This window comes from Camelina sativa, chromosome 12 (genome assembly GCF_030686135.1).
Source record: "Camelina sativa cultivar CO46 ecotype springtype chromosome 12, ASM3068613v1".
NCBI lineage: Eukaryota > Viridiplantae > Streptophyta > Magnoliopsida > Brassicales > Brassicaceae > Camelina > Camelina sativa.
This window is the reverse complement of record NC_141891.1, coordinates 16,846,453-16,873,402: the sequence shown is the minus strand read 5'-3', so window position 1 is coordinate 16,873,402 and position 26,950 is coordinate 16,846,453. Positions and strand designations below refer to the sequence as shown.

General features: G+C 36.8%; 1 protein-coding gene, 1 long non-coding RNA gene and 1 pseudogene across 3 annotated transcripts; 1 reads left to right on the top strand and 2 right to left on the bottom strand.

Annotated features, from left to right (window-relative positions):
* Positions 1-735: 735 nt before the first annotated feature.
* LOC147930630 (uncharacterized) lies at positions 736-10,744 on the bottom strand. 2 transcript variants are annotated; one of them, XR_015575561.1, is made up of 3 exons: positions 10,624-10,744; positions 1,052-1,161; positions 736-980 (listed from the first exon to the last, which is right to left on the bottom strand). It is a non-coding gene; the product is annotated as an uncharacterized LOC147930630 (long non-coding RNA). The 2 variants fall into 2 exon arrangements; XR_015575562.1 differs by lacking the exon at positions 10,624-10,744 and adding an exon at positions 2,110-2,449 and having other exon boundaries at positions 1,052-1,949.
* Positions 10,745-11,240: 496 nt separating this feature from the next.
* On the bottom strand, positions 11,241-19,291 carry LOC104733595 (uncharacterized). Its single transcript, XM_010453162.3, has 4 exons — positions 19,130-19,291; positions 18,658-18,876; positions 18,454-18,580; positions 11,241-11,435 (listed from the first exon to the last, which is right to left on the bottom strand). Exons 1-4 carry the CDS (start codon positions 19,285-19,287, stop codon positions 11,241-11,243), a joined length of 699 nt encoding a protein of 232 aa, XP_010451464.2. The 5' UTR covers positions 19,288-19,291.
* A 2,704-nt stretch (positions 19,292-21,995) lies between these two features.
* LOC104733594 (putative leucine-rich repeat receptor-like serine/threonine-protein kinase At3g14840) lies at positions 21,996-26,501 on the top strand (annotated as a pseudogene).
* Positions 26,502-26,950: the final 449 nt, after the last annotated feature.

Genomic DNA, 26,950 nt, shown 5'->3' with positions numbered 1-26,950 from the left:
TTTAGTATAGTAAAAAATATATATTAGAATCAAAACTAATTCTTACTTAAAAAAATTAACAGCTAAGATTTTAAATATCGAATAAAATCTATATACCCACAAAATTTTATCAAAAAACTTTTCTAGCACGAGTTAAAATTTTTATCAAAAATATAATCGAAGAAAATATAGAACAGTTCCGCTTAACAGATTAGATTTTAAAAATTAATATATAAATAAATAAAAGATATCTTTATATAGTATCTTATCTATTTTAAAAAGTTATGTTTTTTTTTTAGCCACTATTTTTTAGGAAAATAAAACTAAGTTGAGATTTAAATATATTCAATGCTTGAAGGTGCTTATTACAAAAAAGAAATGGAAGCCACAGAAAAAAAAACAATGAATGTTGTTTTCAAAAAGGTTTTTTAGAACCTTCACTAGCTATATTTAGTTGATCTTTTATATGTTAGTTATATTTTTTACTTACTTCACAACTATAGCAAGAATTACATTTAATTGAAAAAAGTTTAAGCAATTTATTCATTACATGGAAATGTTTTATTGACAGGTTTTCAATAAACATTTTTAAAATACAAAAAAAAATTAATATAAGCAACCGAATTTTTAATCACAAACCATTATAAATAACATAATAACAAAGTAAATTATTACAAATTTTCATCAAAAAAAAAAGTTCAGCCCGCGGTTTTCCGCGGGTTAGTATCTAGTTATTAAGTAACCAAGAAGTTAGTATCTTATAAAAATACATTTCTTCAACAAGAAACTGTTACACTTACAGAATCTATGAGACCGAGTAAATAAGTTAGCGAGAAGGAGGAGAAGAGAAGAAAATAACAAGAAAATATACGAGAAAACCAGCTACAAGTATTCCTCCGTACACCAACGTTTGATAAGACTTTACTCCAACTGTGTATTTGTACTCTATCTTAGAGCATCTCATGTTCTCCCTTTCTGTTTCCAATACATGTTCTACGTACCTGCAACCACGTAATGTTACATTTTGTTTGGTAAACAGAAGAGAAAGAAAACAAAAGGTTTTAAAACTTACTGTTGTGTAAACATGGTGGTCTGAAGAATCTCTGAGCTGTTGAGATGTGCATCGTATAGCTTGTGGTCGTATAACAAAGAAGACAGATCCACCAGTTGTTCTTCTACAGTCTGTGTAAGAATATTTTATATTCTATGTGGCTTATGTGTCTTTCGGTTTAATTATAAAGTTCAAGTTTATATTTAACATCATGGATGCTAATATTAAAGATGACACCGTGATGAATCGGTTTCGATTAATGTATTAGAATTTGGGTGTATTGATAACTCTCTTCCCTTCTCTTAATTATATTATACTAGTATTTGTCCTGCGCATACGCACGAAGTTATTATTTGATTACAAATAATATATAACTAATTATTAGTTTGTAATACAGTAAATCTGTTATATAGTAAATATATCTCAAAAACCATAAACTATTATTAGCCATTGCACGGGAATTCATGTTATTTCAATAGAACAAATCAAATTTTTTTTTGAGAAACAAATAACAAAAGTGACACACAAACACTTATTAGACATAAACTTATTTTTCTAGTATACTTAAGAGCAATTTAGTTGATCGATATTAACAAAAAAAGGATTTGCTGCATATCAAAAGACATACACTTATCACGTTACAACGTGGCTTTATTGCAAACAAAGTACACTTTTCTATTAAATTAACGTAAACTTTGAGATTCATACATATAATGTCATTATCTAAAGAATTATAACCAAGCGATGAAAATTTGCTTAACGTAATGTTCTAACTTATAACTACCTTTGATTCAATAACATCTAAGATCTATAAGTTAAATATTCAACAGGTTTGAGTAACAATCTGAAGAAGTTACCTCCATAATTTCACTGCAGCAATCTCAGCAACACGATAAAGTGGCGTTTAACACTCTCCTTCCTGTAGATCATTTTATTAATTTAGAATCAACTGTCTTCACTAATGTTTAAATTTATACCTCTCTATTACAAAGATTTTATAAAATACTTTATATGTGTGTATTTTGATATGATCTACAGACATATACGGGTGTGCATGTAAACTAATCAGATTTTAGTACCTTTTCATCCACGATAATAACTTCAAAATGCCGAGAGTTATTCCAGGATTTTCTTTGACATGACTTCGCGACTTCGGGATAAAAGAGCTCTTCATCTTCCATTCCTTTTTCGATAGAATCAGTTAGGAACTTGACTATAATCCAATCACATCTTCATTTTGTTTCCAGCAAAGAGGATCACATATATTTTAGGTAGAAAAGTATAGAGCCAATGGAACTAAGATGAAAAAAAAAATCTAAACGTTTATCCATGAATCGAATAAAAGTGATGCAAGAGATGCAAGGGAGAGAAATAAAGATAAATTACAGTTCACTTGAGTTTTATAATAGAGGAAGTCGGGGAACTGTTTTACGAATCGTGGTAGTTTTTTTTTTTTTGGTCAAAAGAATCGGTAGTTTTGGATGAGAAAAACTGGGGAAAAGATTTTGTGCTTTTAATTACGTTTATTTTGTTCAGTTTTTACATATATGCTTTTATTTTTAATTTGTTTTGTTTTGTTTATTTTGTTTTTGAGTGAATTGCCAAATGTCACAATTTAATTGCACAAGTGACTTGTGCTTTATAAGATAAAGGATAAGTAATATATACATGTATATGTTATGTCTATGCATTATTAAGGGGTGCTATTATGAACCAGCACAACTCTTGAAAGGTGACTGTATATATATGTGTGGCTGTCGAATTGTTACGGCAACGGCTGTGTTCTCATAACCTGAGAAACAATACCAAACCAAACACACAAAAGAAAAAGAGATTAGTGATCTTCTTCATCAAAGATCACGTGAAAGCAATAAAGAGTAAGGGAAGAGAAAAATCAATTGCTGAAGACTTGGATCCATCATCAAGAATAATCAAGCAATGGATCAAGGTTGATGTTTTCTTCTTCTCTAAGAAAGTGTTCATGGTTGAATTAGATCAAATCTAGATGATCTTTTGGATAGATTTCATGAATCTAGAAATTTGAATTTACATTTGGTATCAGAGCAAACTAGATTTGTTTAATTCACCGTTAGTCAAACGTACTGTATTTGTTTGATCGAGTGTTTACGTATTCATTATTCTGGGTATGAAAGAATTGATAACGACATCTTCATGAACCGGTGCTTATAGGGATGTTGTTGTAGATTAAAAAACCCAGTCTAGCCCAAATCCAAAAAAAGTCTGCCCAGAAAAAAACCCAAGTTTGAAAACTCAAATGGGTTTTAGATTTTAGTGGGTAAAGCAAAACCCAAGTTCTTGTCTTATATGATGTATTTTGTATCATGTATTTTTGTGTCTTTTACCTTTTTAGTACTAAATATGATTTATATTATGTATTTTGTTTATTTTATTATATCTATAACAATTTTCAAAAATTTATAATTTTATATCATATAGATAAAATATGCCAAATATATTTAAGAGTTTTGTTAACATAGATAAATATCAAAACCAAAAACAAAGTCACAAAAACAACAACAATTTTTTTCTCATTCTTCCTCCTATGGTTCTTCCAAAACCTGATCAGAATCTAAACAACAACAAAACAATGGAATTTCAGTCAGAATTTCATAATTACATCTTTATTCTTTAATAACAATCTTAATTTTTTTACCTTTGGTCTCATATTCCTGAGCTACTAGCCACATATGTGGTACCTTCAACCTCATCATTAAAGTTGTCTTCAATGTCACCTATAATTAAAAAATATAAACTCTTACTTCAACCTCATCATCAAAGTTGTCAACCAAGCAAGGGAAGTTAATTATGAATTAAAAAAGTATGGATTTTTATCTTCTAACTCAGCATAACCATGTAACCAGTTTCTAGTACATAACAAGGCTTGAACATTTCTTGGAAGGAGACGGTTCCTGTAAGGAGTCAATACCCGACCTCCAATACTAAACGATGACTCTGCTGCTACTGTGGTGATTGAAATACTGAACACATCACAAACTAGAGAAGCCAAATCACCATAGCGTTGCCCACTGCCTTTCAATAGCTCAAAACATCCATGTCAATGAAAGAGTTCAAATCTAGCCTTGGATAAGCACCGTGCTTATCATCGTAAATCATTGATTATGTGTATTGTCGGTTAACGCATATTTAATGTGTAACAATATCACAATTAATAATAGTAAATGATGTTCAGTGGTGTTATCAAACACGTAAATGGATTCAATTATAGAGTAGCCATTGTCGGTTAGATTCTGTTTCAATAGTGGGTCATTGTTTAAGGTTCATATCATTAGATAATTGATTCTATGCATACACGTATATCCTGGATCAAGTTCATGGCACTTGTGAGTTTATTTAAATTCACGTTCACGTTGATGAGATGCGTGTCCATGATTCTGGGTTTTGTCGTGTTGAAAATTACTACATATGAATTTCCTGTCTATATGAATTATTAATCGGGTAATTGTGTTATGTAATATTAACACAATATAAAATAATTTATACCCATTAAATCATTAAATATTTTAATGTTTATATGTATATAACTTGTTAGTCATCAAAATGGCCTTATTATATTACATATAGACAGGCAAATTTAAAAGATTTATTAATTGATCATGATTAAAGAGATGCTAAAAATGACATAAAAGTTTTGATTGATCAATTATTTTGTTATCTATATTCTTGAAGATCTTCCAAAGGTGGATCACTGAATATAGTTAATAATATGAAAAGAATATAATCATTTTCAATATAGTCAATAATTTGTATACCCAAAGGTAACAAATTTATTTGATTAATATATAATTTGATTAATTATAAAATTATAATTTTAGCATCATTAAAAGTGTTTGTGTTTAAATATTGCTCAAAAGTTATTTAAATTCATGCATTAAATTTAAATTAGGCCTTAAGAGTGTCAAATCACTAATAGGTAATCATGTTTACATGTTTGCAGTTTCTTCAAACTTGTATGCATCTGCTAACTCTGTCGTAAAGTTCAATGGGTTGAATTACGGTGAATGATCTGACCAGATCCGGTTTGCATTGGGTATTATGGCTTTGGACTCTGCAATACTAACGGATGAGGAACCTGCAGCCATTACAGGAGATAGCTCTGAAACTGAAAAATCTCGTTATGAGATTTGGGAGCGATCTAACAGGCTGAGTTTGAACCTCATGAGAATGACGATGACAGAAAGTGTTAAGCCATCTATGCCTAAGATAGAGAAAGCAAGGGTATTCATAGAGAAAATGAAGGAGTGTTCACAATCTGATTTGGCTGACATGTCGATTGTAGGAACTCTCATGAATGAGCTTACTACAAAAAAGTTTAACTGGTCTCAGCCAATTCATGATCATGTGACCCACATGTCTAACTTGGCAGCAAGGTTGTCAACCTTGGGAATGGAAGTTCATGAGAATTTCTTGGTCCAATTCGTTATGAACTCTCTACCTTTTGAGTTAAGCCAGTTCCAGGTGAATTACAACACCATTAAAGATAAATGAGACTTTAAGGAGTTAAAGGCTATGTTGGTTCAAGAGGAAGGGAGCATTAAGAAAATGAAGGATCATGTTGTCAATCTTGTGGGCTATTGAAATGCTAGCAGCAATAAAGGAAAACCAAGTAGGAAGGGCAAGATGAAGGATAAAGCTTTCATGGAAGGTCCCGAAAGTCAAATCCAGAAGGAAATGAAGTGTTTCTTTTGCAAGAAAATGGGACACTTCAAGAAAGACTGTCCGAAAAGAAAGGCATGGTTCGAAAAGAAAGGTATGCAACACATTTATGTTTGCTCTGAATTGAACCTTGTAGAAGTGCCTAAAAATACTTGGTGGTTAGATACTGGTGCTACTACTCATGTGTCTCATATTAAACATGGATTCAGTTCGATTCAACCCATAAGAGTAGCCCTGGGCATTTGGATTTTCGGATCGGATCGGATCGGATTATTCGATTAGGGAAATATAGAATCCGATTAGGATCCGACAGCTTTTCCGGATCGGATCGGTTCGGATTGGTTCGGATTCATTCGGATTCGGATCGGTTTTCAGTTTTTTTTTAAATCCGAACTCAAACTGAATCCTTTATATTTATTGTTTGGAAAGTAAAATCATAAATTTGAGTAGCTCAGATGGCAAGAGCTTGTACCTTTTAACGTCAATGTCTCTGGTTCGAATCCTCCTTATGTTGATTTAAGTTTAAATTTTTAAAACGGACCCATTTATAGTTAATGGGCCCCGATTGTAATATAAATGCATAAGCCCATGTATAGAAATTAACAGTATAGATTCGGTTAAGCGGATAACCGATCGAATTTCGGTTCGGATCGGTTTAAATCCAAAAACCGAATCACAATTGAAATAAAATCCGATCGGTTTTTACAAAGAATCTGAAACCGATCCGAACCGGTTTTTACAAAGAATCCGAAACCGATCCGAACCGGTTTTTTTGGATCGGTTTAATCGGTTTCGGATTATATGCCCAGGGCTACATAAGAGGATCTGAACAATTTTTGTTCATGGGAAAGAGAATGAAGGCACGAATTGAAGGCATTGGGACTTATAAGTTGATCTTGGACACTGGTTGTCATATAGATCTTGAAGGGTGTCTCTATGTACCTGAGTGTGCTAGAAATCTTGTTTCCGTTAGTAGGTTGGATAATTTAGGTTTTGTTTTTAAGATTGGACACGGTGTTTTCTCATTGTACCGAAATAATTACCTTAATGGAAGTGGTACTTTGTTTGATTCACTTTATCGTTTCAATCTTGATATAAAGTTTTCTGAATCTTTGTTTAATATTGAAAGTCAAGGCATTAAGCGTAGTGCATCTGATGAAAGTTCAGCTTTCTTGTGGCATCAAAGACTAGGTCACATTTCCAAGGAAAGAATTATGAGGTTGGTAAAGAATGAAATTCTTCCTCACTTGGATTTTAGTGATCTAGATGTTTGTATAGACTGCATGAAAGGAAAGCATACTAAACACATTACAAAGAAACCAGCCACAAGAAGTACTCAAGTTCTTGATTTAATTCACACCGATATATGTGGTCCGTTTGATGCTCTATCTTGGAGCGGTGAAAAATACTTTATCACCTTCATTGATGATTACTCACGTTATAGTTATACTTACCTGCTACATGAAAAATCTCAGTCCGTGAACATCCTAGAGATATTCATTAATGAGGTCGAAAGGCAATTAGATAGAAAAGTGAAAGTAGTGAGATCTGATAGAGGTGGTGAGTTTTATGGAAAATTCACAGAAAATGGACAATGTCCTGGTCCATTTGCAAAGCTACTTGAGAGTATAGGCATTTGTGCATAGTATACAATGCCTGATACTCCTCAGCAGAATGGTGTAGCTGAGAGGCGGAATCGTACTTTAATGGAAATGGTTAGGAGCATGATAAGTAATAGTTCTTTACCCCTTTCATTGTGGACATATGCATTAAAGACTGCAACGTATATCTTAAACCGGGTTCCTAGTAAGGCAGTTCCTAAGACTCCTTTTGAACTGTGGACAGGAAGGAAACCTAGCTTAAGACATTTACGTGTTTGGGGATGTCCAGCAGAAGTAAAGCCATATAATCCACATGAAAAGAAACTTGATTCGAGGACCGTCAGTGGCTTCTTCATTGGCTATCCGGAAAATCAAAGGGGTATGTATTTTACTGTCCTAAGCATAGTACGAGAATAGTTGAAACGGGAAATGCTAGGTTCATTGAAAATGGTCAAACTAGTGGGAGTGGTGAACCAAGAAAGGTGGACATTCAAGAAGTTCAGGTTGAAGTTTCTTCACCTGTTGTCACACCTAAGGTTATTGTTCCTATTTTTTCAATACAGTTAAATGAGACAATAGAACAACATGATGATGTACCAATCCCAATAGATGAAGGGACAATTAATGAACTTGTCGCTTTTCATGAAGAAAATGGTGTACCACAAGAACCATTAAGGCGATCTGGAAGGAATCGAAGATCTGCCATTTCAAATGACTTTGTGGTTTATGCTGTTGAAAGTGAGTGTGACTTAAGCATTGCTGAAGTCCCGAACACATTCCGAAAAGCCATGGAAAGTGACAATTCTGAAAAATGGTCTATTGTTGCTAAAGAAGAAATAAAATCTATGGGTGATAATAATGTTTGAGACTTAGTAGAGTTGCCTAACGGTTTCAAAACCGTTGGTTCTAAATGGGTCTTTAAGACTAAACGCGACTCGAAAGGTAACATTAAAAGATACAAGGCTTTCCTTGTTGCCAAAGGTTTCACCCAAAAATATGGCATTGGCTATAAAGAGACCTTCTCTCCAGTTTCGAAGAAGGATTCTCTTAGAATTGTTTTGGCTTTGGTGGCTCATTATGATCTGGAGCTTCACCAAATGGATGTGAAAACCACCTTCCTGAATGGAGAGCTTGAGGAAGAAGTATATATGGATCAGCCTGAAGGGTTTGTGACCACAGGAAATGAACATCTGGTGTGTAAGCTGAAAAAGTCAATATATAGACTTAAACAAGCTTCCAGACAATGGTATTTGAAATTTAATAATACCATTACGTCATATGGTTTTGTAGAAGTTATCGTTGACCGATGCATCTACATAAAGGTCAGTGGGAGCAAGTTTGTGATTTTAGTCTTATATGTTGATGATATTTTGCTTGTTGCGAATGACATGGGTATGCTACATGATATAAAGAAATATCTATCTAAGAACTTTGAAATGAAAGATATGGGTGAGGCATCTTATGTGATCGGAATATAAATAATTCGAGATAGATCACAAGGATTGCTAAGTTTGTCTCAGAAAGGATATATCAATAAGATCTTAGAGAGATATAGAATGAGTGAATGCTCTGATGGTAAAATTCCAATTCAGAAAGGGGACAAGTTCAGTAAAATGCAATGTCCAAGAAATGAATTGGAACGTAAAGAAATGGAAAGAATTCCTTATGCATCAGTGGTTGGGAGTTTGAACTATGTTCAGACTTGTACTCGACCATACATCAGTTTTGCTGTTGGTATGTTGGGTCGATATCAAAGTTATCCTGGAATGGACCACTGGAAGGCTGCAAAGAAGGTTCTCAGGTACTTGCAAGGCACCAAAGAGTTCATGCTTACATACATGAGATCTGATGACCTCGACGTTTGGATATTTGTTCTTGTTAGCTGGAGGAGCAATATCTTGGAAAAGTGGAAATCAGTCTGTCATTGCTTCTTCCACTATGGAGGCCGAATTTGTGGCATGCTTTGAGGCCACAGTTCATTCATTGTGGCTTTGGAACTTTCTCTCAGGGCTTCGGATTGTCGACAACATAGAGAAGCCGCTGAGAATTTACTTTGATAATTCCGCAGCTGTCTTCTTTTCAAAGAATGACAAGTACTCGAAATATGCTAAACACATGGAAATAAAGTACTTGTCTGTCAAATAAGAAGTGCGGAAACGTAGAGTGTCTTTTAAGCATATAAGAACGGATATGATGGTTGCAAATCCGCTAACTAAGGGATTACCACCCAATGTGTTCATTGGCCATGTAGAGCGTATGGGTGTTATAGATAAGACCTTGCTGTTTTGATTATAGGATGCTTATAATGTATGAGACACTATGAATTCATTTAAAGTTATGTTTCTGTTTTTATTAGATATGTTATCATTAAAGTACGTGTACACATTTATGGTTTATAGATAACATGACTGTTTTTGAGAATTAGGGTTCTTCTCAATAGAAAAGAATAATATAAAATTGGACTTGATTTGTGATACATGGAAGGGAGCATGTCGTTCAATGACATGTGACTGCCATGATCCGATCAGTTTGATTTTATTTAAGTCATTAAAGGTTAAGAGAGCTTGATATTAAAGTGCGCATTAAAGTTATTAAACTATTAAGCTGACACAAAGGCTAAGTGGGAGAATGTAAGAATATTTTATATTCTATGTGGCCTATATGTCTTTCGGTTTAATTATAAAGTTCAAGTTTATATTTAACATCATGGATTCTAATATTAAAGACGACACCGTGATGAATCGGTTTCGATTAATGTATTAGAATTTGGGTACCCTCTTCCCTTCTCTTAATTATATTATATAAGCAATATATATACATGTATATGTTATGTCTATGCATTATTAAGGGGTGCTATTATGAACCAGCACAACTCTTGAAAGGTGACTGTATATATATGTGTGGCTGTCGAATTTTTACGGCAACGGTTGTGTTCTCATAATGTGAGAAACACTACCAAACCAAACACACAAAATAAAAAGAGATTAGTGATCTTCTTCATCAAAGATCACGTGAAAGCAATAAGGAGTAAGGGAAGAGAAACATCAATTGCTGAAGAGTTGGATCCATCATCAAAAATAATCAAGCAATGGATCAAGGTTAATGTTTTCTTCTTCTCTAAGAAAGAGTTCATGGTTGAATTAGATCAAATCTAGATGATCTTTGGGATAGATTTCATGAATCTAGAAATTTGAATTTACAGTCTGTTGTTATAAGAAATAGACACAAAAAACAGAGTGTAAGAATATAATCCCATTCTGGTAAGAAAACTGAAATCGTGGAGTGTTCTTCACTTACGTCTAGATATTTCTCCACTCTTTCAACTAGCTCGTGTGGGAAAGGCTCCGGCAATGTGGTTGTCTTTTTGTAGAACTTCTCCACCCATAGCTCCGTTTTGGTTTTGTTCTTTATATCTTTCTATGGATATAGCTTGGCCAGTGTAATGAATAATCTGATCAGGTGGTTTATATTAATCAACTCACACTGGAATAACTCTTGTTCCATAAGTGCGGTAGAGATCATCTTTTTTCTTAACTGCTTTCTTCTTCTTTCACTTCTGAAGTTTCGAGCTATAAGATGACCAGAGAGGCCTATGTTTTACTATGGAATCACCTGAACCTTTAGATTCATCATCCCAGCTCTGAGTACAAAAACATATGGAATCTTTGCCGTGAAAGGAACAAAATTTTGTGAAACAAATTTGCATGAAATTTTCTGAGATTACCTGGCGGAGAAAATATTTATTAGAAAGCCCAGGGTCAGACACGTCGAGCAAACCAGCAGCTAGAACATCGGTAGACCTTTCCATCTCCTGCAATACCCATTAAACAATCACAAGAGACTTCAATGGTTGGAACAGTAACAGCAGGTTAAGAACTATTTATTCCCAGCTTAACCTAACTCGCAAACCACAGTTACCCTAAATACCGAAACTCACCATCTAGGTATGTTTTGGTATGTACATGAAATCTTCCGTTATTTTTAGTTTCCTGAAGAGAATGCCCACGCATGGCTTTTGAGACGACAATAGCTAACTTCTCATGACGATGTAATGGATGAACCCCTCCAACGATCACTACCTCTTGCCCATGATGAATCATTTTCTTTACCTGTAACTATAGAAGAGAGATATATATGTTAAGGACTAATGTTGTAATTAGTGATTGATAAACCCTACTACTCATCACTATATATATTGTAACACACACACATGTATAATACAAGCTTTCCTTACATGGTATCAGAGCAAGTAAAATCCTAGACCTAAAATTTTTTTTTTCCGCCGCTTCTTTTCTTCTCTTGCTTCATCGATCTCTAGCTTACCATGGCTGCTTCTCTATCCGATGTTATCAACCCTGTCTCTACATCCCAGCTTTATAACATCAATATGTCCAATGTCACCAAGCTCATTGCCTCAAATTACCTGATGTGGAATCGTCAAGTTTGTGCTCTACTTGCGGGGTATCTTGATGGTACCACGGTTGCACCGGACGCGACTGTGAGCCAAGGTGAGGCTTCCATTCCAAATCCAGAGTATACTATTTGGGAAAGGCAAGATCAAATCATTCTTGCTAGCCTTCTCGGTGCGACCTCGATCGAGATCCAACCCATGCTCTCCAAGGCTTCCACGTCGGCAGAGATCTGGAGCCTTCTTTCCTCTACATATGCTAAGCCAACGTGGGGACACATTAAACAGCTTCGGGAACAAATCAAGAAATGGCGGAAGGGTTCCCGCACTGTTGATGAATACATTCAAGGTTTGTTTGTTCGTTTCGATCAACTTGCTACGCTTGGCAAGCCATATGAACATGAAGAGCAGATCGAGTATCTGTTAGGTGGTCTTCCAGAGGATTACAAACCTCTTGTTGAGCAGATCGAGGGTCGTGATACTCCTCCCTCCTTGCCCGCTATTCATGAAAAACTCATTAATTATGAGTTGAAGCTTAACGCACAAGTTACTGCGTCTTCCATGGTCCCGGTCACGGAAAATGCAGCCTTTTACAAGTCCTCCAACAACAACAACAACTCCTCTCGCCAACATTGGTCTTCTACACGTGGTTCACAACAACAACAACTCTCCCGTGGTTCTCATGGCAAAGGATATCAAGGTCGTTGTCAGTTATGTGGTGTTTTTGGCCACAGCGCGAGGAGGTGTTCTCAGCTTACTTCTGGTGGTTCATATCAACCCTTCGGTGTAACTATCATTCGTCCGGTGGACCCTCTACACCATGGCAACCTCGTGCTAACATGGCTGCTGTGCCATCTTATAATCCGGCGAATTGGATCATGGATTCGGGTGCTACACATCACTTAACGTTTGATCTGGCCAACTTGTCTCTTCATCAACCGTACACTAGCCGTGAGGAAGTGCAGATTGCGGATGGTTCTGGACTGAAAATCACACATACCGGTTCTACATCTCTTCCTACATCATCTCGCTCTCTTGATCTCAAAGATATTTTATATGTTCCGGATGTTCGTAAGAACTTGATATTGGTTTTTTGATTATGCAACACTAATCAGGTTTCGCTTCATTTCTATCATGCACTCTTTCAGGTGAGGGATCTGAGAACGGGGGTCCAGTTGCTCCAAGGCAGAACTAGAAATGAATTATATAAGTGGCCGATGGCTGGTGGTTCCATTACGGCGTTCTCTGTCTCATCGTCTCCACCAACGGATTTGAACTCATGGCATCTAAGACTTGGACATCCCTCTCTTTCAGTTTTAAAAACCATTGTTTCTCAATTTTCTTTACCTTTTGCTTCTTCTCCACCAAAACATTTATCTTGCTCAGATTGCTTAATCAATAAGAGTCATAAACTTCCATTTTTTACAAACACAATTGCTTCCTCTAAACCTCTTGAATACATCTATACATATGTGTGGTCTTCTCCTATACTTTCATCTGAACATTTCAAGTATTATTTGATTTTTATTGATCACTTCACAAAATATACCTGGCTCTATCCCCTCAAATTAAAATCCCAAGTTAAAGATATTTTTATGGCCTTCAAGTCTTTGGTGGAGAACCGGTTTCAGACTAAGATCACCACTCTATATTCGGATAATGGAGGAGAGTTTATTGCTCTTCGGCCAATCTTGGTGTCACAAGGCATATCCCTTCTCACCTCACTGCCTCACACACCTGAGCATAACGGTGTGGCTGAACGGAAACATCGGCATGTGGTTGAAACAGGGCTTGCTCTCCTTGGTCATGCCTCTATGCCACAGTCCTATTGGCCATACGCCTTTTCCACGGCGGTCTACTTGATCAACAGGATGCCCACTGATGTCTTACATGGCGATACACCCTACCGGCAACTATTCAATACCACACCGAATTATCTTAAGCTTCGCGTGTTATCCATGGCTTCGTCCTTACCGGCGTCACAAGCTCGAGCCACCGACTCCGAACTCCTCGCCTCAGTGCTCCGATCCTCCCTCTCCGTCTCCACCATTTTCGCTGCAGCCATTGCCTTTGTCACCATTGCCTGATGAGGAGTTATCCTCCGACACCACCGGCTCATCCTTTTCTCCGTCACCAGATCGCTCTCACGAGTTGAGAAAAAAAAAACGGGCCCAAGATCGTACCAATCATGAAAATGTCTCAAGCCCACAGACTAAAAGCCCAATAACAGATAGCACAAGCCCGGGTCCAAGTATTGTTTCTTCGACAACATCATCCTCGAGTCAGTCACGCTCGCCTTCTCTGGTTGCTCCTCCTCCGCAAATAAACAACCATCCAATGCAAACTCGATCGAAGAATCATATCACCAAACCGAAAACCAAATTCAGTCTTACCGTCTCTACTCATCCTGTTATCCCAACGATGGTGGCCGTGGCTTTGAAGGATCCACGGTGGCGCAATGCAATGGTGGAGGAGATCAATGCTCAAATTCGCGAACATTCTTGGGATTTGGAGCCTCCTAAACCTGCTCAAAACATTATTCCTTGTAAGTGGATTTTACTATCAAGTACAAATCCGATGGATCGATTGATCGGTACAAAGCGAGGTTGGTGGCTCGCAGTTTTCGGCAAGAGTATGGTCTTGACTACTCTGAGACGTTTAGTCCGGTTATTAAGACGACAACCATCCGACTTGTGCTTGAAACGACGGTGAAACGGAATTGGGCTATCCATCAAGTAGATATAAACAATGCCTTTCTACAAGGCACTATGGAGGATGAGGTTTATGTCTCTCAACCGCCTGGTTTTGTTGATCGGGATTGTCCGCATCATGTGTGTAAGTTGCGGAAAACTTTGTACGGTTTGAAGCAGGCCCCAAGGGCGTGGTATCAGGAGTTATGAAATTTTCTTGTTGCCTCTGGTTTCAAGACGTCCTTAGCTGACAACTCCTTATTCATTTGCAAACATGGTCAGGCTTACCTCTATGTGTTAGTGTATGTTGATGATATAATCATTGCAGGCCCCAGCTCTCTGGTTCAACAGTTTCATATGATGCTTGCTCAACTTTTTTCTCTCAAGGATCTCGGTCCTTTGAGTTACTTCTTGGGTGTTGAGGCAACAAGAACATCCAAGGGCCTTCACTTAATGCAAATGAAGTACATTATCGATCTTCTTGCGAAAACAAACATGCTTGGTGCCAAGCCTGTTCCTACGCCAATGTCTACTTCGACAAAGCTCACTGTCCTCTCGGGTACACCACTCGCGGATGTCACTAAGTATCGAATGGTGGTTGGGAGTCTTCAATATTTGGCTTTCACGCGACCTGACATTCCGTTTCCGGTAAACCGCCTCTCACAGTTTATGCATAAACCAACTAATGATCATTGGCAGGCTGCAAAGAGAGTTCTTCGGTATCTAGCTGGAACGCAAACACTTGGTATTTTCCTAAGGAATGATGCTCCGCTAACGGTTCATGCGTTTTCAGATGCTGATTGGGGCAGAGATAACGCAAATTATGTGTCCACAAATGCGTATATTGTTTATTTTGGGGGCAGTCCGGTCTCTTGGTCTTCGAAGAAACAGAGGAGCATCTCTCGATCATCAACTGAGGCTGAATACCGTGCTGTTGCTAATATGGCCTCTGAAATAAGGTGGATATGTTCTCTCTTAACAGAAATGGGAATCACGCTTCCTCTAGCTCCGGTCATCTACTGTGATAATATGGGAGCTACATATCTCTGTGCAAACCCGGTTTTCCATTCGAAGATGAAACATGTGGCTCTAGATTACCATTTCGTTCAAGAGCACATTCAGTCGGGCACATTGAGGGTGTAAACTGTTGTGTTTTGATGTATTTACAATAGTGATTACAGAGTCGTATTTATACAGATAGTAGAGGAAGGTTCTAGGCTAAGCTACTTATGGAATAAGTTACATAGAAGGAAGGTAGATATTGAGGCATTGACGAGATGATACGATCATGATACAGTAGTATCCTTGACATACGGACATGATACCAATCATATCCTTAACATCCCCCCTCAAGATGGAGGGGCTTTTGTCACTCCAATCTTGTGTCATAGGTGAAGAAACCGTTGACGGCCTAACGGTTTGGTGAGTGCATCCGCAAGCTGGTCTGTGGTGTGAACATGAGTGACCCGAAGGAGACCATTCTGCACTTGACCTCTTATAAAATGATAGTCGATGGCGATGTGTTTCATTCTTGAGTGGAAGACTGGATTTGCACACAAGAATGTGGCACCAACATTGTCACAGTATATCACTGGAGGAGCCGTTTGGCGGATCCCAAGTTCAGTTAAGAGGTTGCATATCCATCGTATTTCACTTGCAGTGTTGGCTACTGATCGGTACTCAGCCTCCGTCGAAGATCGAGCTACACCGTTTTGCTTCTTTGCAGACCAAGATATAGGATTGCTGCCTAAGTAGACAATGTATGCATTGGTAGACACATAATCATGGGAATCACCTGCCCAATCTGCATCTGAAAAAGCATGAAGAGTTAACGGTGTCTTTGCGGAAAGGAAGAGGCCATGTGTCGGTGTACCAGCCAAATAGCGTAGAATTCTCTTGGCAGCTTGCCAATGTGTGTCGGTAGGGCGATGCATGAACTGAGAGAGGCGGTTGACCGCATATACAATGTCAAGCCGGGTGAAAGCTAGGTACTGGAGACTGCCAACAAGTTTCCTAAATGGTGATGGGTCCGAGAGAGTGTTACTAGTCGTGAGGGTAAGTTTTGGTGAAGATGCCATCGGTGTGAGAACGGCATTGGCATCAGTCATGTTGTATTGATGGAGAAGATCAATGATATATTTTCGCTGTGAGAGATGAAGCCCTTGGGTGGTGCGGTGTGCTTCAATTCCCAGGAAATAGTTGAGATCTTCAGGATCCTTGACAGAGAACCTCTCGGCAAGCAGGTTAAGAATCTGTTGAATATTGGTGCCATTATTCCCGGTGATTAGTATATCATCAACATAAACTAGGAGGTAAAGAAAATCCTTCCCATTTTGAAGTACGAACAGAGACGTATCAGCTAGAGAGTTCACAAAACCAATCCCCACCAAGTAGTTCTTGAGTTCTGTGTACCATGCCCGAAGTGCCTGCTTTAAACCGTAGATCGCCTTGTGAAGCCGACAGACATGGTCAGGGTGGTCAGAGTCAACAAATCCTGGTGGTTTCTCCATATATACCTCCTCGTCCAATGTGCCTTGGAGAAACGCGTTGTTGACGTCAAGCTGTTTGATTGGCCAAGCTTAGGAGACAGCAACATCGAGGACGAGACGAATTGTTGTGGATTTGATCACCAGACTGAAAGTCTCCGTGTAATCTCGACCATGTTGTTGAGTATATCCTTTGGCAACAAGTCGTGCTTTGCACCTGCCAAGAGAACCGTTAGGGAGAAATTTGTTTTTAAATAACCATTTGCAACCCACCACATTATGATTAGGCGGACGTGGAACCAGGTCAAGGGTGCGATTGCGTGCAAATGCATCTATTTCAGTGGACATAGCTCCACGCCACTTTTTATCTTTTAAAGCCTGAGTCACTGTCGTAGGTTCAGGAGGAATGTAGGTTGATAGTGCAGCGGAGAGGTTGAGTTTAGGTTTGGGTTTAGAGATGTTGTTTTTCCGGCGAGTGGTCATCGGATGGTGGTTTTCAACAACCAGAGGTGGTGGAGCAGGTTGGGGTTGAGGTTTGATCTGGTGGGAGGGAAGAGCCATCAATGAATCCAGCAAGATTGTAGCCGTCGAGGAGGGAGTGAACTTGGAGACTCCAGGTGATGTAGTTGGTAGAGGTGAGTTTGGTGATGTTCATCATATTGATGTTTAGGAGACCTTGAGTGAGATCAACAGTTTCAGCAGCCGCCATGATAGAGAGACAGGAGGAGAATGAGACGTATTTCTGGGAATAGAGAGAAGAGAAGAGAAGAAGAAGCAGATCTGAACAAAAAAGGAGAGGAGAGAAAGGAGAGGCTGCTGAGAGAAAGAAAAATCTAAGGGTATCGGCTAAGCTCTGATACCATGTAAACTGTTGTGTTTTGATGTATTTACAATAGTGATTACAGAGTCGTATTTATACAGATAGTAGAGGAAGGTTCTAGGCTAAGCTACTTATGGAATAAGTTACATAGAAGGAAGGTAGATATTGAGGCATTGACGAGATGATACGATCATGATACAGTAGTATCCTTGACATACGGACATGATACCAATCATATCCTTAACAGAGGGTTGCCCACATCTCCATTGATGATCAACTTGCGGATTCTCTTACTAAACCATTGCCTCCAGCTCGGTTTCTTGAACTGAATAGCAAGATTGGAGTCAAGAACCTGCCTCTATCTTGAAGGGGTGTATAGAAGAGAGATATATATGTTAAGGACTAATGTTCTAATTAGTGATTGATAAACCCTACTACTCATCACTATATATATTGTAACAAACACACATGTATAATACAAGCTTTCCTTACAGTAACGACTCAGGACAGTTAGCATGTGAAAACCAACAGAGTCAAATCTTTCACCGTTCTTTGGAAAATATTATGGGTGCTAACTTTCTGATACCGGTAAAATAGGCAAAGATGTCTTTTTACTAAACACATTGACTCATATGGGTGAAAACACCATTCGGAGAACAAAAGAAAAGGTAAGAACTTTTAGTATTTCTTGAACATCATTCATTTAACACAAGAAGTCTTTACCTCGGATTTTATCTCTTCAATATTTATGCTGTAGTTTTGTCCTCTTTCCATGATATTATATCGATTGTGGTTTTGGAGCACAATGATAGGTACCAGCACTCTAGTTGCTAGATCAACCGTCTCAAACCTGGTTGCACTTAGAATGAATCATCTAAGCACAATTTTCATTGCTAGAAGAAAGTAAAGTTTCACATATCATATTACCTGACATCAGGAGCTATGACGTGCTCAATCGTAGTAGCTACTAACGCTGCTAACTGACCAGAAAAGATATCAGTGGTAGACTGATGACCAACAGGGCTAACGTTCCCTGGAAGGAAAATATTTCGTATCCTTGGCACTGTTCTAGGACTAACACTTCCCTCTTCAGTTTCAATCTTCCCATATGTACAAGGCCCCGCAGACAAATCGATGACAACATATCTATCAAGAAGGGACGATAAAATCATGTTGATAGCTTCAATGAAAAAAAACTGTAGCAGATAAGAACAGAAACAGTTCGCCAACAATATCTTGAATAAGGGACCATGATATCTCACATCTTGCTTATGCATAGTTTGATGATACCTTGATAGATGTAATACTTTCAGACGAGGGTGGTAAATTTTGTTTGATCACATCTATGGCTAAACTTATTTTACTGCAACGAGGAAAGAAAAAAAAAAGATAAGTTTACCTGCCTGATCGAAGCCAAACTTGGGATGCTCCTCCACCATTGTATCTATACCGATAAATATAATCTGCCTCTTGTTTCTGTTTGTCTGCATCACTAAGCTCTGGTAGCTTTGAAAACATCAAACTGTCTAGATTGATCTCTGTATTTCGAGGATCCATTCTTACCTGAATAATGAGTTAAAAAAAGAAAGGGTCAGTTAGGAAATACAGCAGGATATAATCATTTGCCCAAACATGATAAGACACAAGCTACTTCAAGAACAAAGAGAAATATGGAGGGTTATAAACTCAAGAAAGCATAAAAAAAAAAATCTTAATTGTGTAATTATTTGTAGGAGATTGGTTTCAATGAGTTTGGAGATGGGATGGTCAAGAATTAATGTCACACGATCAGTGGAAACATGAATCACAACTCACAAGTGAAAACAAAGCTTCTCCAAAAACAGCTCGCTCATTAAGAAAGTAACTTTCGTGTTTCATCAAGTATAATGTAAGTAATTTATTGACATGTTATCATATTCATAGCATGAAGCAATAAAATATGGGAATTCACGTGCGTATTTATTTATTCATGCATATATATTTGGCTTCATATTGGGTTTCGTGGTGTTCTGTGTTTAGGCGGTTTCTTCTCAAATTGCAGCGTTGCTTCCTACGGTGTGTCATCTCTAGATTGCATAGGACAGTGAACTAAATTTGGGATGCTTTGTTGCGGTTGTCTCGTGGGTCGTGGTGGTGTTGGTGGAGCGGCTTCGTTGTTGTTGCGGACCTTGCGATTTTTGGGTATTTATTTTTTAGTGGTTGGGACTTAGGAGATTTTGCTCGTGGTCAAGGAATCGGGGGTATGGGTTTCCTTGAAAGAGGTTCTCTTCTTTGTTTTTTTTGGCGCTTGAACATAGTGCTCTGTTCGAAAAGGTTAAGTAAGCCATCTCTCTGTTTGGTTCCCCTTCGCCTCAGTTTGTGGTTGTTTGCTGCTCAGTTTTCAATCTCTTCTCAACAATCGTAAAAGGATAGCTCCTTGGGCGTTTCACATGTCCGGATTATCACGGTTCGCCGATATATCTCCTATGTTTTGGCTTCTTACTTCGGTTAGTTTGTTCTTTACCTTCCTCTGTTTGTGGTTTTCTTATGTCTTGGCTTGTGTTAGGCAGTTATTGCTCGGGATACAGAGGAAGTAGACGGAGAGGATGGCATAATTCCATCAACAGTGCCTCATGCCATCAACACATACCCACTTGGCATAGTTTTGCATTTGTTGATGGTATGTGTTCCTTTAATTGTTGTTTGTGTTTCATTTCTATTAATTTCTACGTACTTGTTTCAAATTTGAGTATACATAATTTACTTGAAACATGGAATTATGGAAACAAACTTATAATTTGGACATGCGGTTATGCTCTACAGTTATTTCATCATGTGATCACACGTAAATATGAATCATGAATGTCAAACTCATTTCGTCTCTTTGCTGGATCAACTCCAAACACTTGTTTTTTTTTTTTATTCGAAGATTTTCAAAATTTTATGTTTGATTTGTCTTCGATGAAACCATGAGTAAAGCACGATTTCATACTATGATTTTTTTCATAGTTAATGATAAGAAGTACTGGATTCATTCCAAATCATGAGCAAAACATTTGCAACATATATAGTGAGAACAGTACAAATATTTACAAATTTGAACTAGTTCCTTGCCTTTTTTTTTTTTTTTTTTTGGGCAGCGAACTAATTCCTTGCCTATGACAACAAATATTTACAAATTTTAGTTGTGGTTATTTTTGCCACATGACTATGTTGTGATTATATAGTTACGAATTTTTTCTTTTTTGCTATATATCGCTATCTTGCCACAAATAATCACAACAAATGTTTGAGGCTACATAGACACAAATTAGACATAAAATAGCTATGAATTTCCACGTTTCAAGACTGTGTCTCATTTGTTTATAACATGTTTGTAGTTCATTTGAGGCTATGAACAGTTATATTGGAGGTTTTAAGTGAATAAATTATAGAACTTCAAGAATTAATTGCTAAGCTTAATTAAAGTATTATTTTACAACGGTATATATATACTTTTGTATATATTGCAATTGTGTAATGATACACAATTTTTAATATTTTCTCTTGGTTCAGGAAGTATTTATAAAACAAGTTACACTAACGAGTACATATACCACAAAAATAATCGAACTGTCATAATGAGTTAATGACGACATATGAAATTTGACAATAAACATATATACAAATTGTATTACCAAATATGATAGTTCAACCGTACTTTTTATTAATTATTTATTTAATTCATATTACACTTCAAAATGGAAAATATCAACCCCGTGTTAAACGGATTTTTACTGACAAAATTAACAGGAGAGCCCAACTAATTTAATTTATAAATCCATTATCCATATATGATAATCGAATTAGTATCGTTATGTATATATGGTAAGTAGATTTTATTTGATGATTATAATAATTCAGAAAGTATAACTCCTCCTCAAATCATTCCTATAGAGGATATTCAACGGCTTCAAATCAGACTTAACGTTTTCCTCATATCTTAAAAATCTTTAAATGAGATAATAATACATATGAGCGCAAATAAAGCTAAAAAAGGCAAAATATTTAATATCAAGATTTTCAAATTAAAAAAACTTAATAGCCTGTTTCCTCTTCTTGGTCTCATTTTTTCCATTGTCCGCTTTATTCCTTCTCCATTTATAGAATTTGAAAAAGGAAATAATTCTGTATGTCAGGTTAAAGATTATTTGATAAGATATTGCAATTAAATCCAAAGGCACTATATAAGTACTAAGTAGAAAATATTTTTATAGTTATATCTAAATTTTACTTGACCAAAAGAAATGGTGTCACAAACAAGATCTGTCGTCCGATTTCTCTTCATTTGCCTTATAGTATCTCCCTTCTGTGGTTTTGCACTTTCCGCAACTTTGCCCACGCAAGAAGGTATACATTGACCTGATTAGGTTATATACATACCCATTCATTCATTTATGTGTTCAATGATTTTTTATGCGGTGTGGTTCTTTTTGTAGTGGAGGCCTTGAGGATTATAGGGAACACCTTAAAGAAGAAGACATGGAATTTTAGCGTGAACCCATGCGACGTTGCATCGAATGTAGGTGGATGGAGAAACCCTAACCCTGTTGAAGGGTCTGAAGACGCCGTCACTTGCGATTGCTCTTTCCTTAATGGAACCGTTTGCCATGTCACAAGCATGTACGTTAATTTGAAGGGTCTTATGGTTTTTCTTTTCAATAGGTCTAATGAAAGCCATTATATTATATTTGATTTTTTTTTTCCATAGAGTTTTGAAGACACAAGACCTTCAAGGGTCTCTTCCGAAGGAGTTTGTAGGGCTTCCTTACCTCCAAGAGATGTAAGCAAAAACCGAGAAATAATCGTTTTACAAGTTGTTACCATAATCTGCATCCTTTGTCAAAGTAACTTAATTAATTGTCAATCTTCCGTTACAGTAATCTCGCGAGAAACTATCTCAACGGTTCAATACCTCCAGAATGGGGAGTTTTGCCACTTGTCAATATGTAAGGACTTATTTTTATGTGGAATATTATAGTATGTAAAATAATGCTTAGTATCATTTTTGATGTTGATGAAACACAGCACACTTCTTGGAAACCGTCTAAGTGGTCCAATTCCCAAAGAGATCGGAAACATTACTACTCTAAGAAGCTTGTGAGTTGATTGTTATTTTAAATCTTTAGTGATTGAGATAACTTATGTTAAAAGTAATTACTGACTTAGGCGGCTATGTTAGTGTCTTGGAATACAATCAGCTATCCGGGATATTACCTCAAGAGCTTGGGAATCTATCAAACCGTCAACGACTGTAAGAGTCGTCGTCAGTCCATTTTTGTTGTTGGTTATGTTGTGTTGAAACATAAATTAATCCATGTTTTGCCTCCTTGTTCACTTTTTTTTAGGTTTCTTAGCTCAAATAACTTCAGCGGGGATATACCAACTACCTTTGGCAAACTGACCAACTTGACCGACTTGTAATATCATTGCACTAACAAGTTCTAATTTGCTTAATCTATATATATATATATATATATATATATATATATATATATATGTATGAACAATTCTGATTCTTTGGTTTTTATAAACAGCCGTATAAGCGACAACAGTCTCACAGGAACTATTCCAGATTTCATCGGGAATTGGACAGAACTTGAGAGTTTGTAAGACCAATTTATTTTTGGCTATATCCGATCACATTTTTTTCATTAATTAGGTGTTTATGATAGCTTATATGTTTGTGACTTCCTCAGGGTTAGCCATGCAAGTGGTTTAGCAGGACCCATACCTGTTTCTATTGCTGGTCTCACAAAGTTGGAGGAGCTGAGAATCAGCGACTTGCCTGGACCAGGATCTCCAGTTCCCCCGCTACAAAACATTTCAAAGATGAAAACATTGTAAGTCTCCGACTAGATTTGATTCTTCGGGTTTTAACAGTTTTCACGTGAGTTAGTTTTAAAAAAAGATTTTCTATTATACTTCTGTTCTGTTATTTATATATATTTAAGTTTTTAAAACAGGTACCAGTTCGATATTTTAAGGCCGGTCAATCAAGTTTTAGAAAAATAATTTTCTTTTTAGCTTTATATTTTAGATAATTAAATTTTTGTGTTTATATATTTTTATATAATAATTATATTAAAGCGGAAGGAATACTGATCTTGCTTATTAAAAAACCACTCATTCATCCATTGTTTATTTTGTAGGGTTCTTCGGAATTGTAATCTTACAGGAGAGCTACCTTCATTCCTTGGAACCAATACTACTCTCTTGGAAAACTTGTTAGCATATTATATATATACCTTACGATATTCAAGTATCAGATGATTTGTACAGTGGTAAAAAGTAACTAACTTAAAAGTATGATGACCATTTGCAGAGATCTTAGCTTTAATCAATTGAGTGGACCAATCCCCAGCACATATACTGCACTTAGAGATGTGGCACATCTGTATGGCAGTCTTCTCTTCTCTTAGTGGTTTTGCCATGATTGAGAATTTCTCTGTTGAATTAATTAATGGTTTTCTTGCATGCAGATATCTGACGGGGAATAAGTTAAATGGGTCAGTCCCAAATTGGATGGTAAAGGAAAGAGATGGAGATACAATGTGAGTTTTCACACTCACCTGTGTTACCCTCATTTATTTATTTTAATACATTTGTGTGATACACACAAAATCTTCTCTGTTCCGATTCTTTATTTTTTTTGTTTCCCAGTGATCTGACCTACAACAATTTCTCCGAAGACACAAACACTCAGGAATGTTTTTTCGAAAGAATGTAAGTACCTTCCGAATTCTCGAAAATTGTCATTATGATACTTCACAAGGAATCTCACGGTTTCTTGTTCATCATCATGTGGCTTATAGGAATCTCTTCGCAAGTTCTTCTTCAATGACAAACAACTCGTAAGTTTTTGCTTTCTAATATAATTAACGACCGTCGAGTGTTCTACTTCAAACACATGGATAGATGCATGATACTATGCTTAATTTATTACAGCTTGAATGTTTACTGTTTGAAGAGCTACCAGTGCGCTAAAAGTAAGAACATGCATATAACCCTAATCCTATAATTCTATTTACATGCATGTGTCTGACTCATTCATTCTCTACATGATTTCTCTTTTAAAATAGATTTCTATGGTCTTCATATAAACTGTGGTGGGGATGAGGTGATAATCAATGGTACTAAGTACAATGCTGATACATATGATAGAGCCCCACATTTTTTCGAAAGCACAATAAATGGTTGGGTTTCAAGCAACACAGGAAACTTTATAGATGACCATCGAGTTCCCGAGGGATCAGGAAATATATGGAATAGTACATCTGAGCTCAAGATGATAGATCCTCAACTCTATGCACAAGCTCGCCTCTCAGCCGTCTCACTCACTTATTATGCAATGTGTATTGTTAATGGAGATTACAATGTTAATCTCCATTTCGCTGAGATCATGTTGAAGGATGGCCAAACTTTTAAAAGTTTGGGTAGACGTATCTTCGACATATACATCCAGGTAACTCGAAGAACTTGCATTAAAGAGTTTGAAAATCATAGCTTAAATGTGAATTTGATGCCATTTCCAATGCAATGATAATAATCCAGGGAAAGCTCATGGTGAAGGATTTCAACATCGTAGAGGAGGCAGGAGGTGTCGGAAAAGTTGTCATCAAGACAATTCCAGTTACGATTACAGATGGTAAGTTGGAGATACGGTTGTCCTGGGCGGGGAAAGGAACTGTAGCTATTCCCGACAAAGGTGTTTACGGTCCACTCATATCGGCTATATCCGTGGATCCAGGTAAAATTTTTCAACCAATTTTTTTATTTTTTTAATCCAGGTACATTAATAGTATTTATTTCTAACAAACTTTCTACATTTCTATCGGCGCAGCAAAAGCACTATAAATATGAAGAAGATATGGGAGCTCATTTTCTGTTATTGCATCTGAAATTAAGTCGTTACATTGTGTTATGTACATGTAACGAAAATTAAAATTAAACTTGTAACATTCATTTTCTAAAATTGGGATGTGGAGCAAACCAAATGATTGAATTTTTAATTGATTTTGGTTTAATTAAATTCTGGTTTAATCTAATTAAACCAAAAATTCCTAATTCCCCCTCTTATTGTCGACGCCTCCCCTCTTTTTGTGCTATTGTCGACATTGCTGTTAGAGAGAGGGGGAGTAGGAGAGATAACTCTTGATTATTTGGTGTAAAGGAGAAAGAGAAGGAGATTAAGCTTTTTCCTTAGAGTAAAGAGAGAAACAGAATTGTCAGGGTTTGGGGGAAGGAGAATCTGACTGCTCAAATCGTTTCGAAAAGTATTGATTTTTGGTAGGGTTGTAGCTAAGAGATTTTCGTACACTCTCTTTTTTACAGAACTGAATTGGAGTTAATATTCTATGAGATATCGGCAGTTTTGTGGGACGGGTGTTTAAGGATCGATTGCGGTTTCATCTGAGATATGATCGTGCTGAAATTTTGTGGAAAGCTTATGGACGTCTAGACCTTGCTTTTCACCGGAGGGACTGGAAAGTTATGGTTCGTTTTGTTTTCGTGGTTTCACTTGTGAGGTTGTTCTTTTCTGTTTTTTCTGGCAGTTTGTTTTCAATGTTTGTTTGTTGTTGTGATTGGTTGTAGGAACGAGTTTGGTTGTTATTGGATATTGGAGAGCTTATCTTTTGGCTGTAGTTATTTTCGTGAATCACTTGTTAAGGTGATTGCGTGACCATGAGCTTATCTAAGCGATTGGGTTGTATAATTTGTTTTGTGTGATGATGTGTAGGTATGGTGAATGAATTATTGGGTGTTCTATTTAATGACTGGTTTGTTATGATTTATTTGTGGTTGTACTCTTGATTTGCTTGTGTGTATAGCTCGTAGATGGGAGGATCGGCTCACTGGATATTTCTAGTAATACTCACGCATCTCATTGTATTTGTGGTGCATGTAATAAATGTGTAGCGTGGAATCATGACAATGAGGAGAAGGATGATCTAGGATCTCAATTATTGTGTTGTGGTTATGTTAGTTAGGTTTATATTAGGCATGGGCATTCGGAATTAACCGAACCGAGAAAACCAAAAAATTTGGTTATCGGCACCGATTGTGAGAAGGGAATCGAACCGATCGACGAAATAATTTTGACAATTCGGTTATCGGTTCGGAAGACGATAACCGATCGGTTTTCTCGGTTAATAGGTACACCATATAAAATGGAAAAAAAACCCTAATTCTATTTTTTCTA

Coding starts and splice junctions, on each gene's coding strand:
- LOC104733595 (XM_010453162.3), bottom strand. CDS start 19,287: ATGGATCCTCGAAATACAGAGATCAATCTAGACAGTTTGATGTTTTCA. Junction 18,877..19,129: donor GTTTGGCTTCGATCAGGCAG/GTAAACTTATCT, acceptor CCTTCTTGATAG/ATATGTTGTCATCGATTTGT. Junction 11,436..18,453: donor TTGAAGAGATAAAATCCGAG/GTAAAGACTTCT, acceptor CTATAGTTACAG/GTAAAGAAAATGATTCATCA.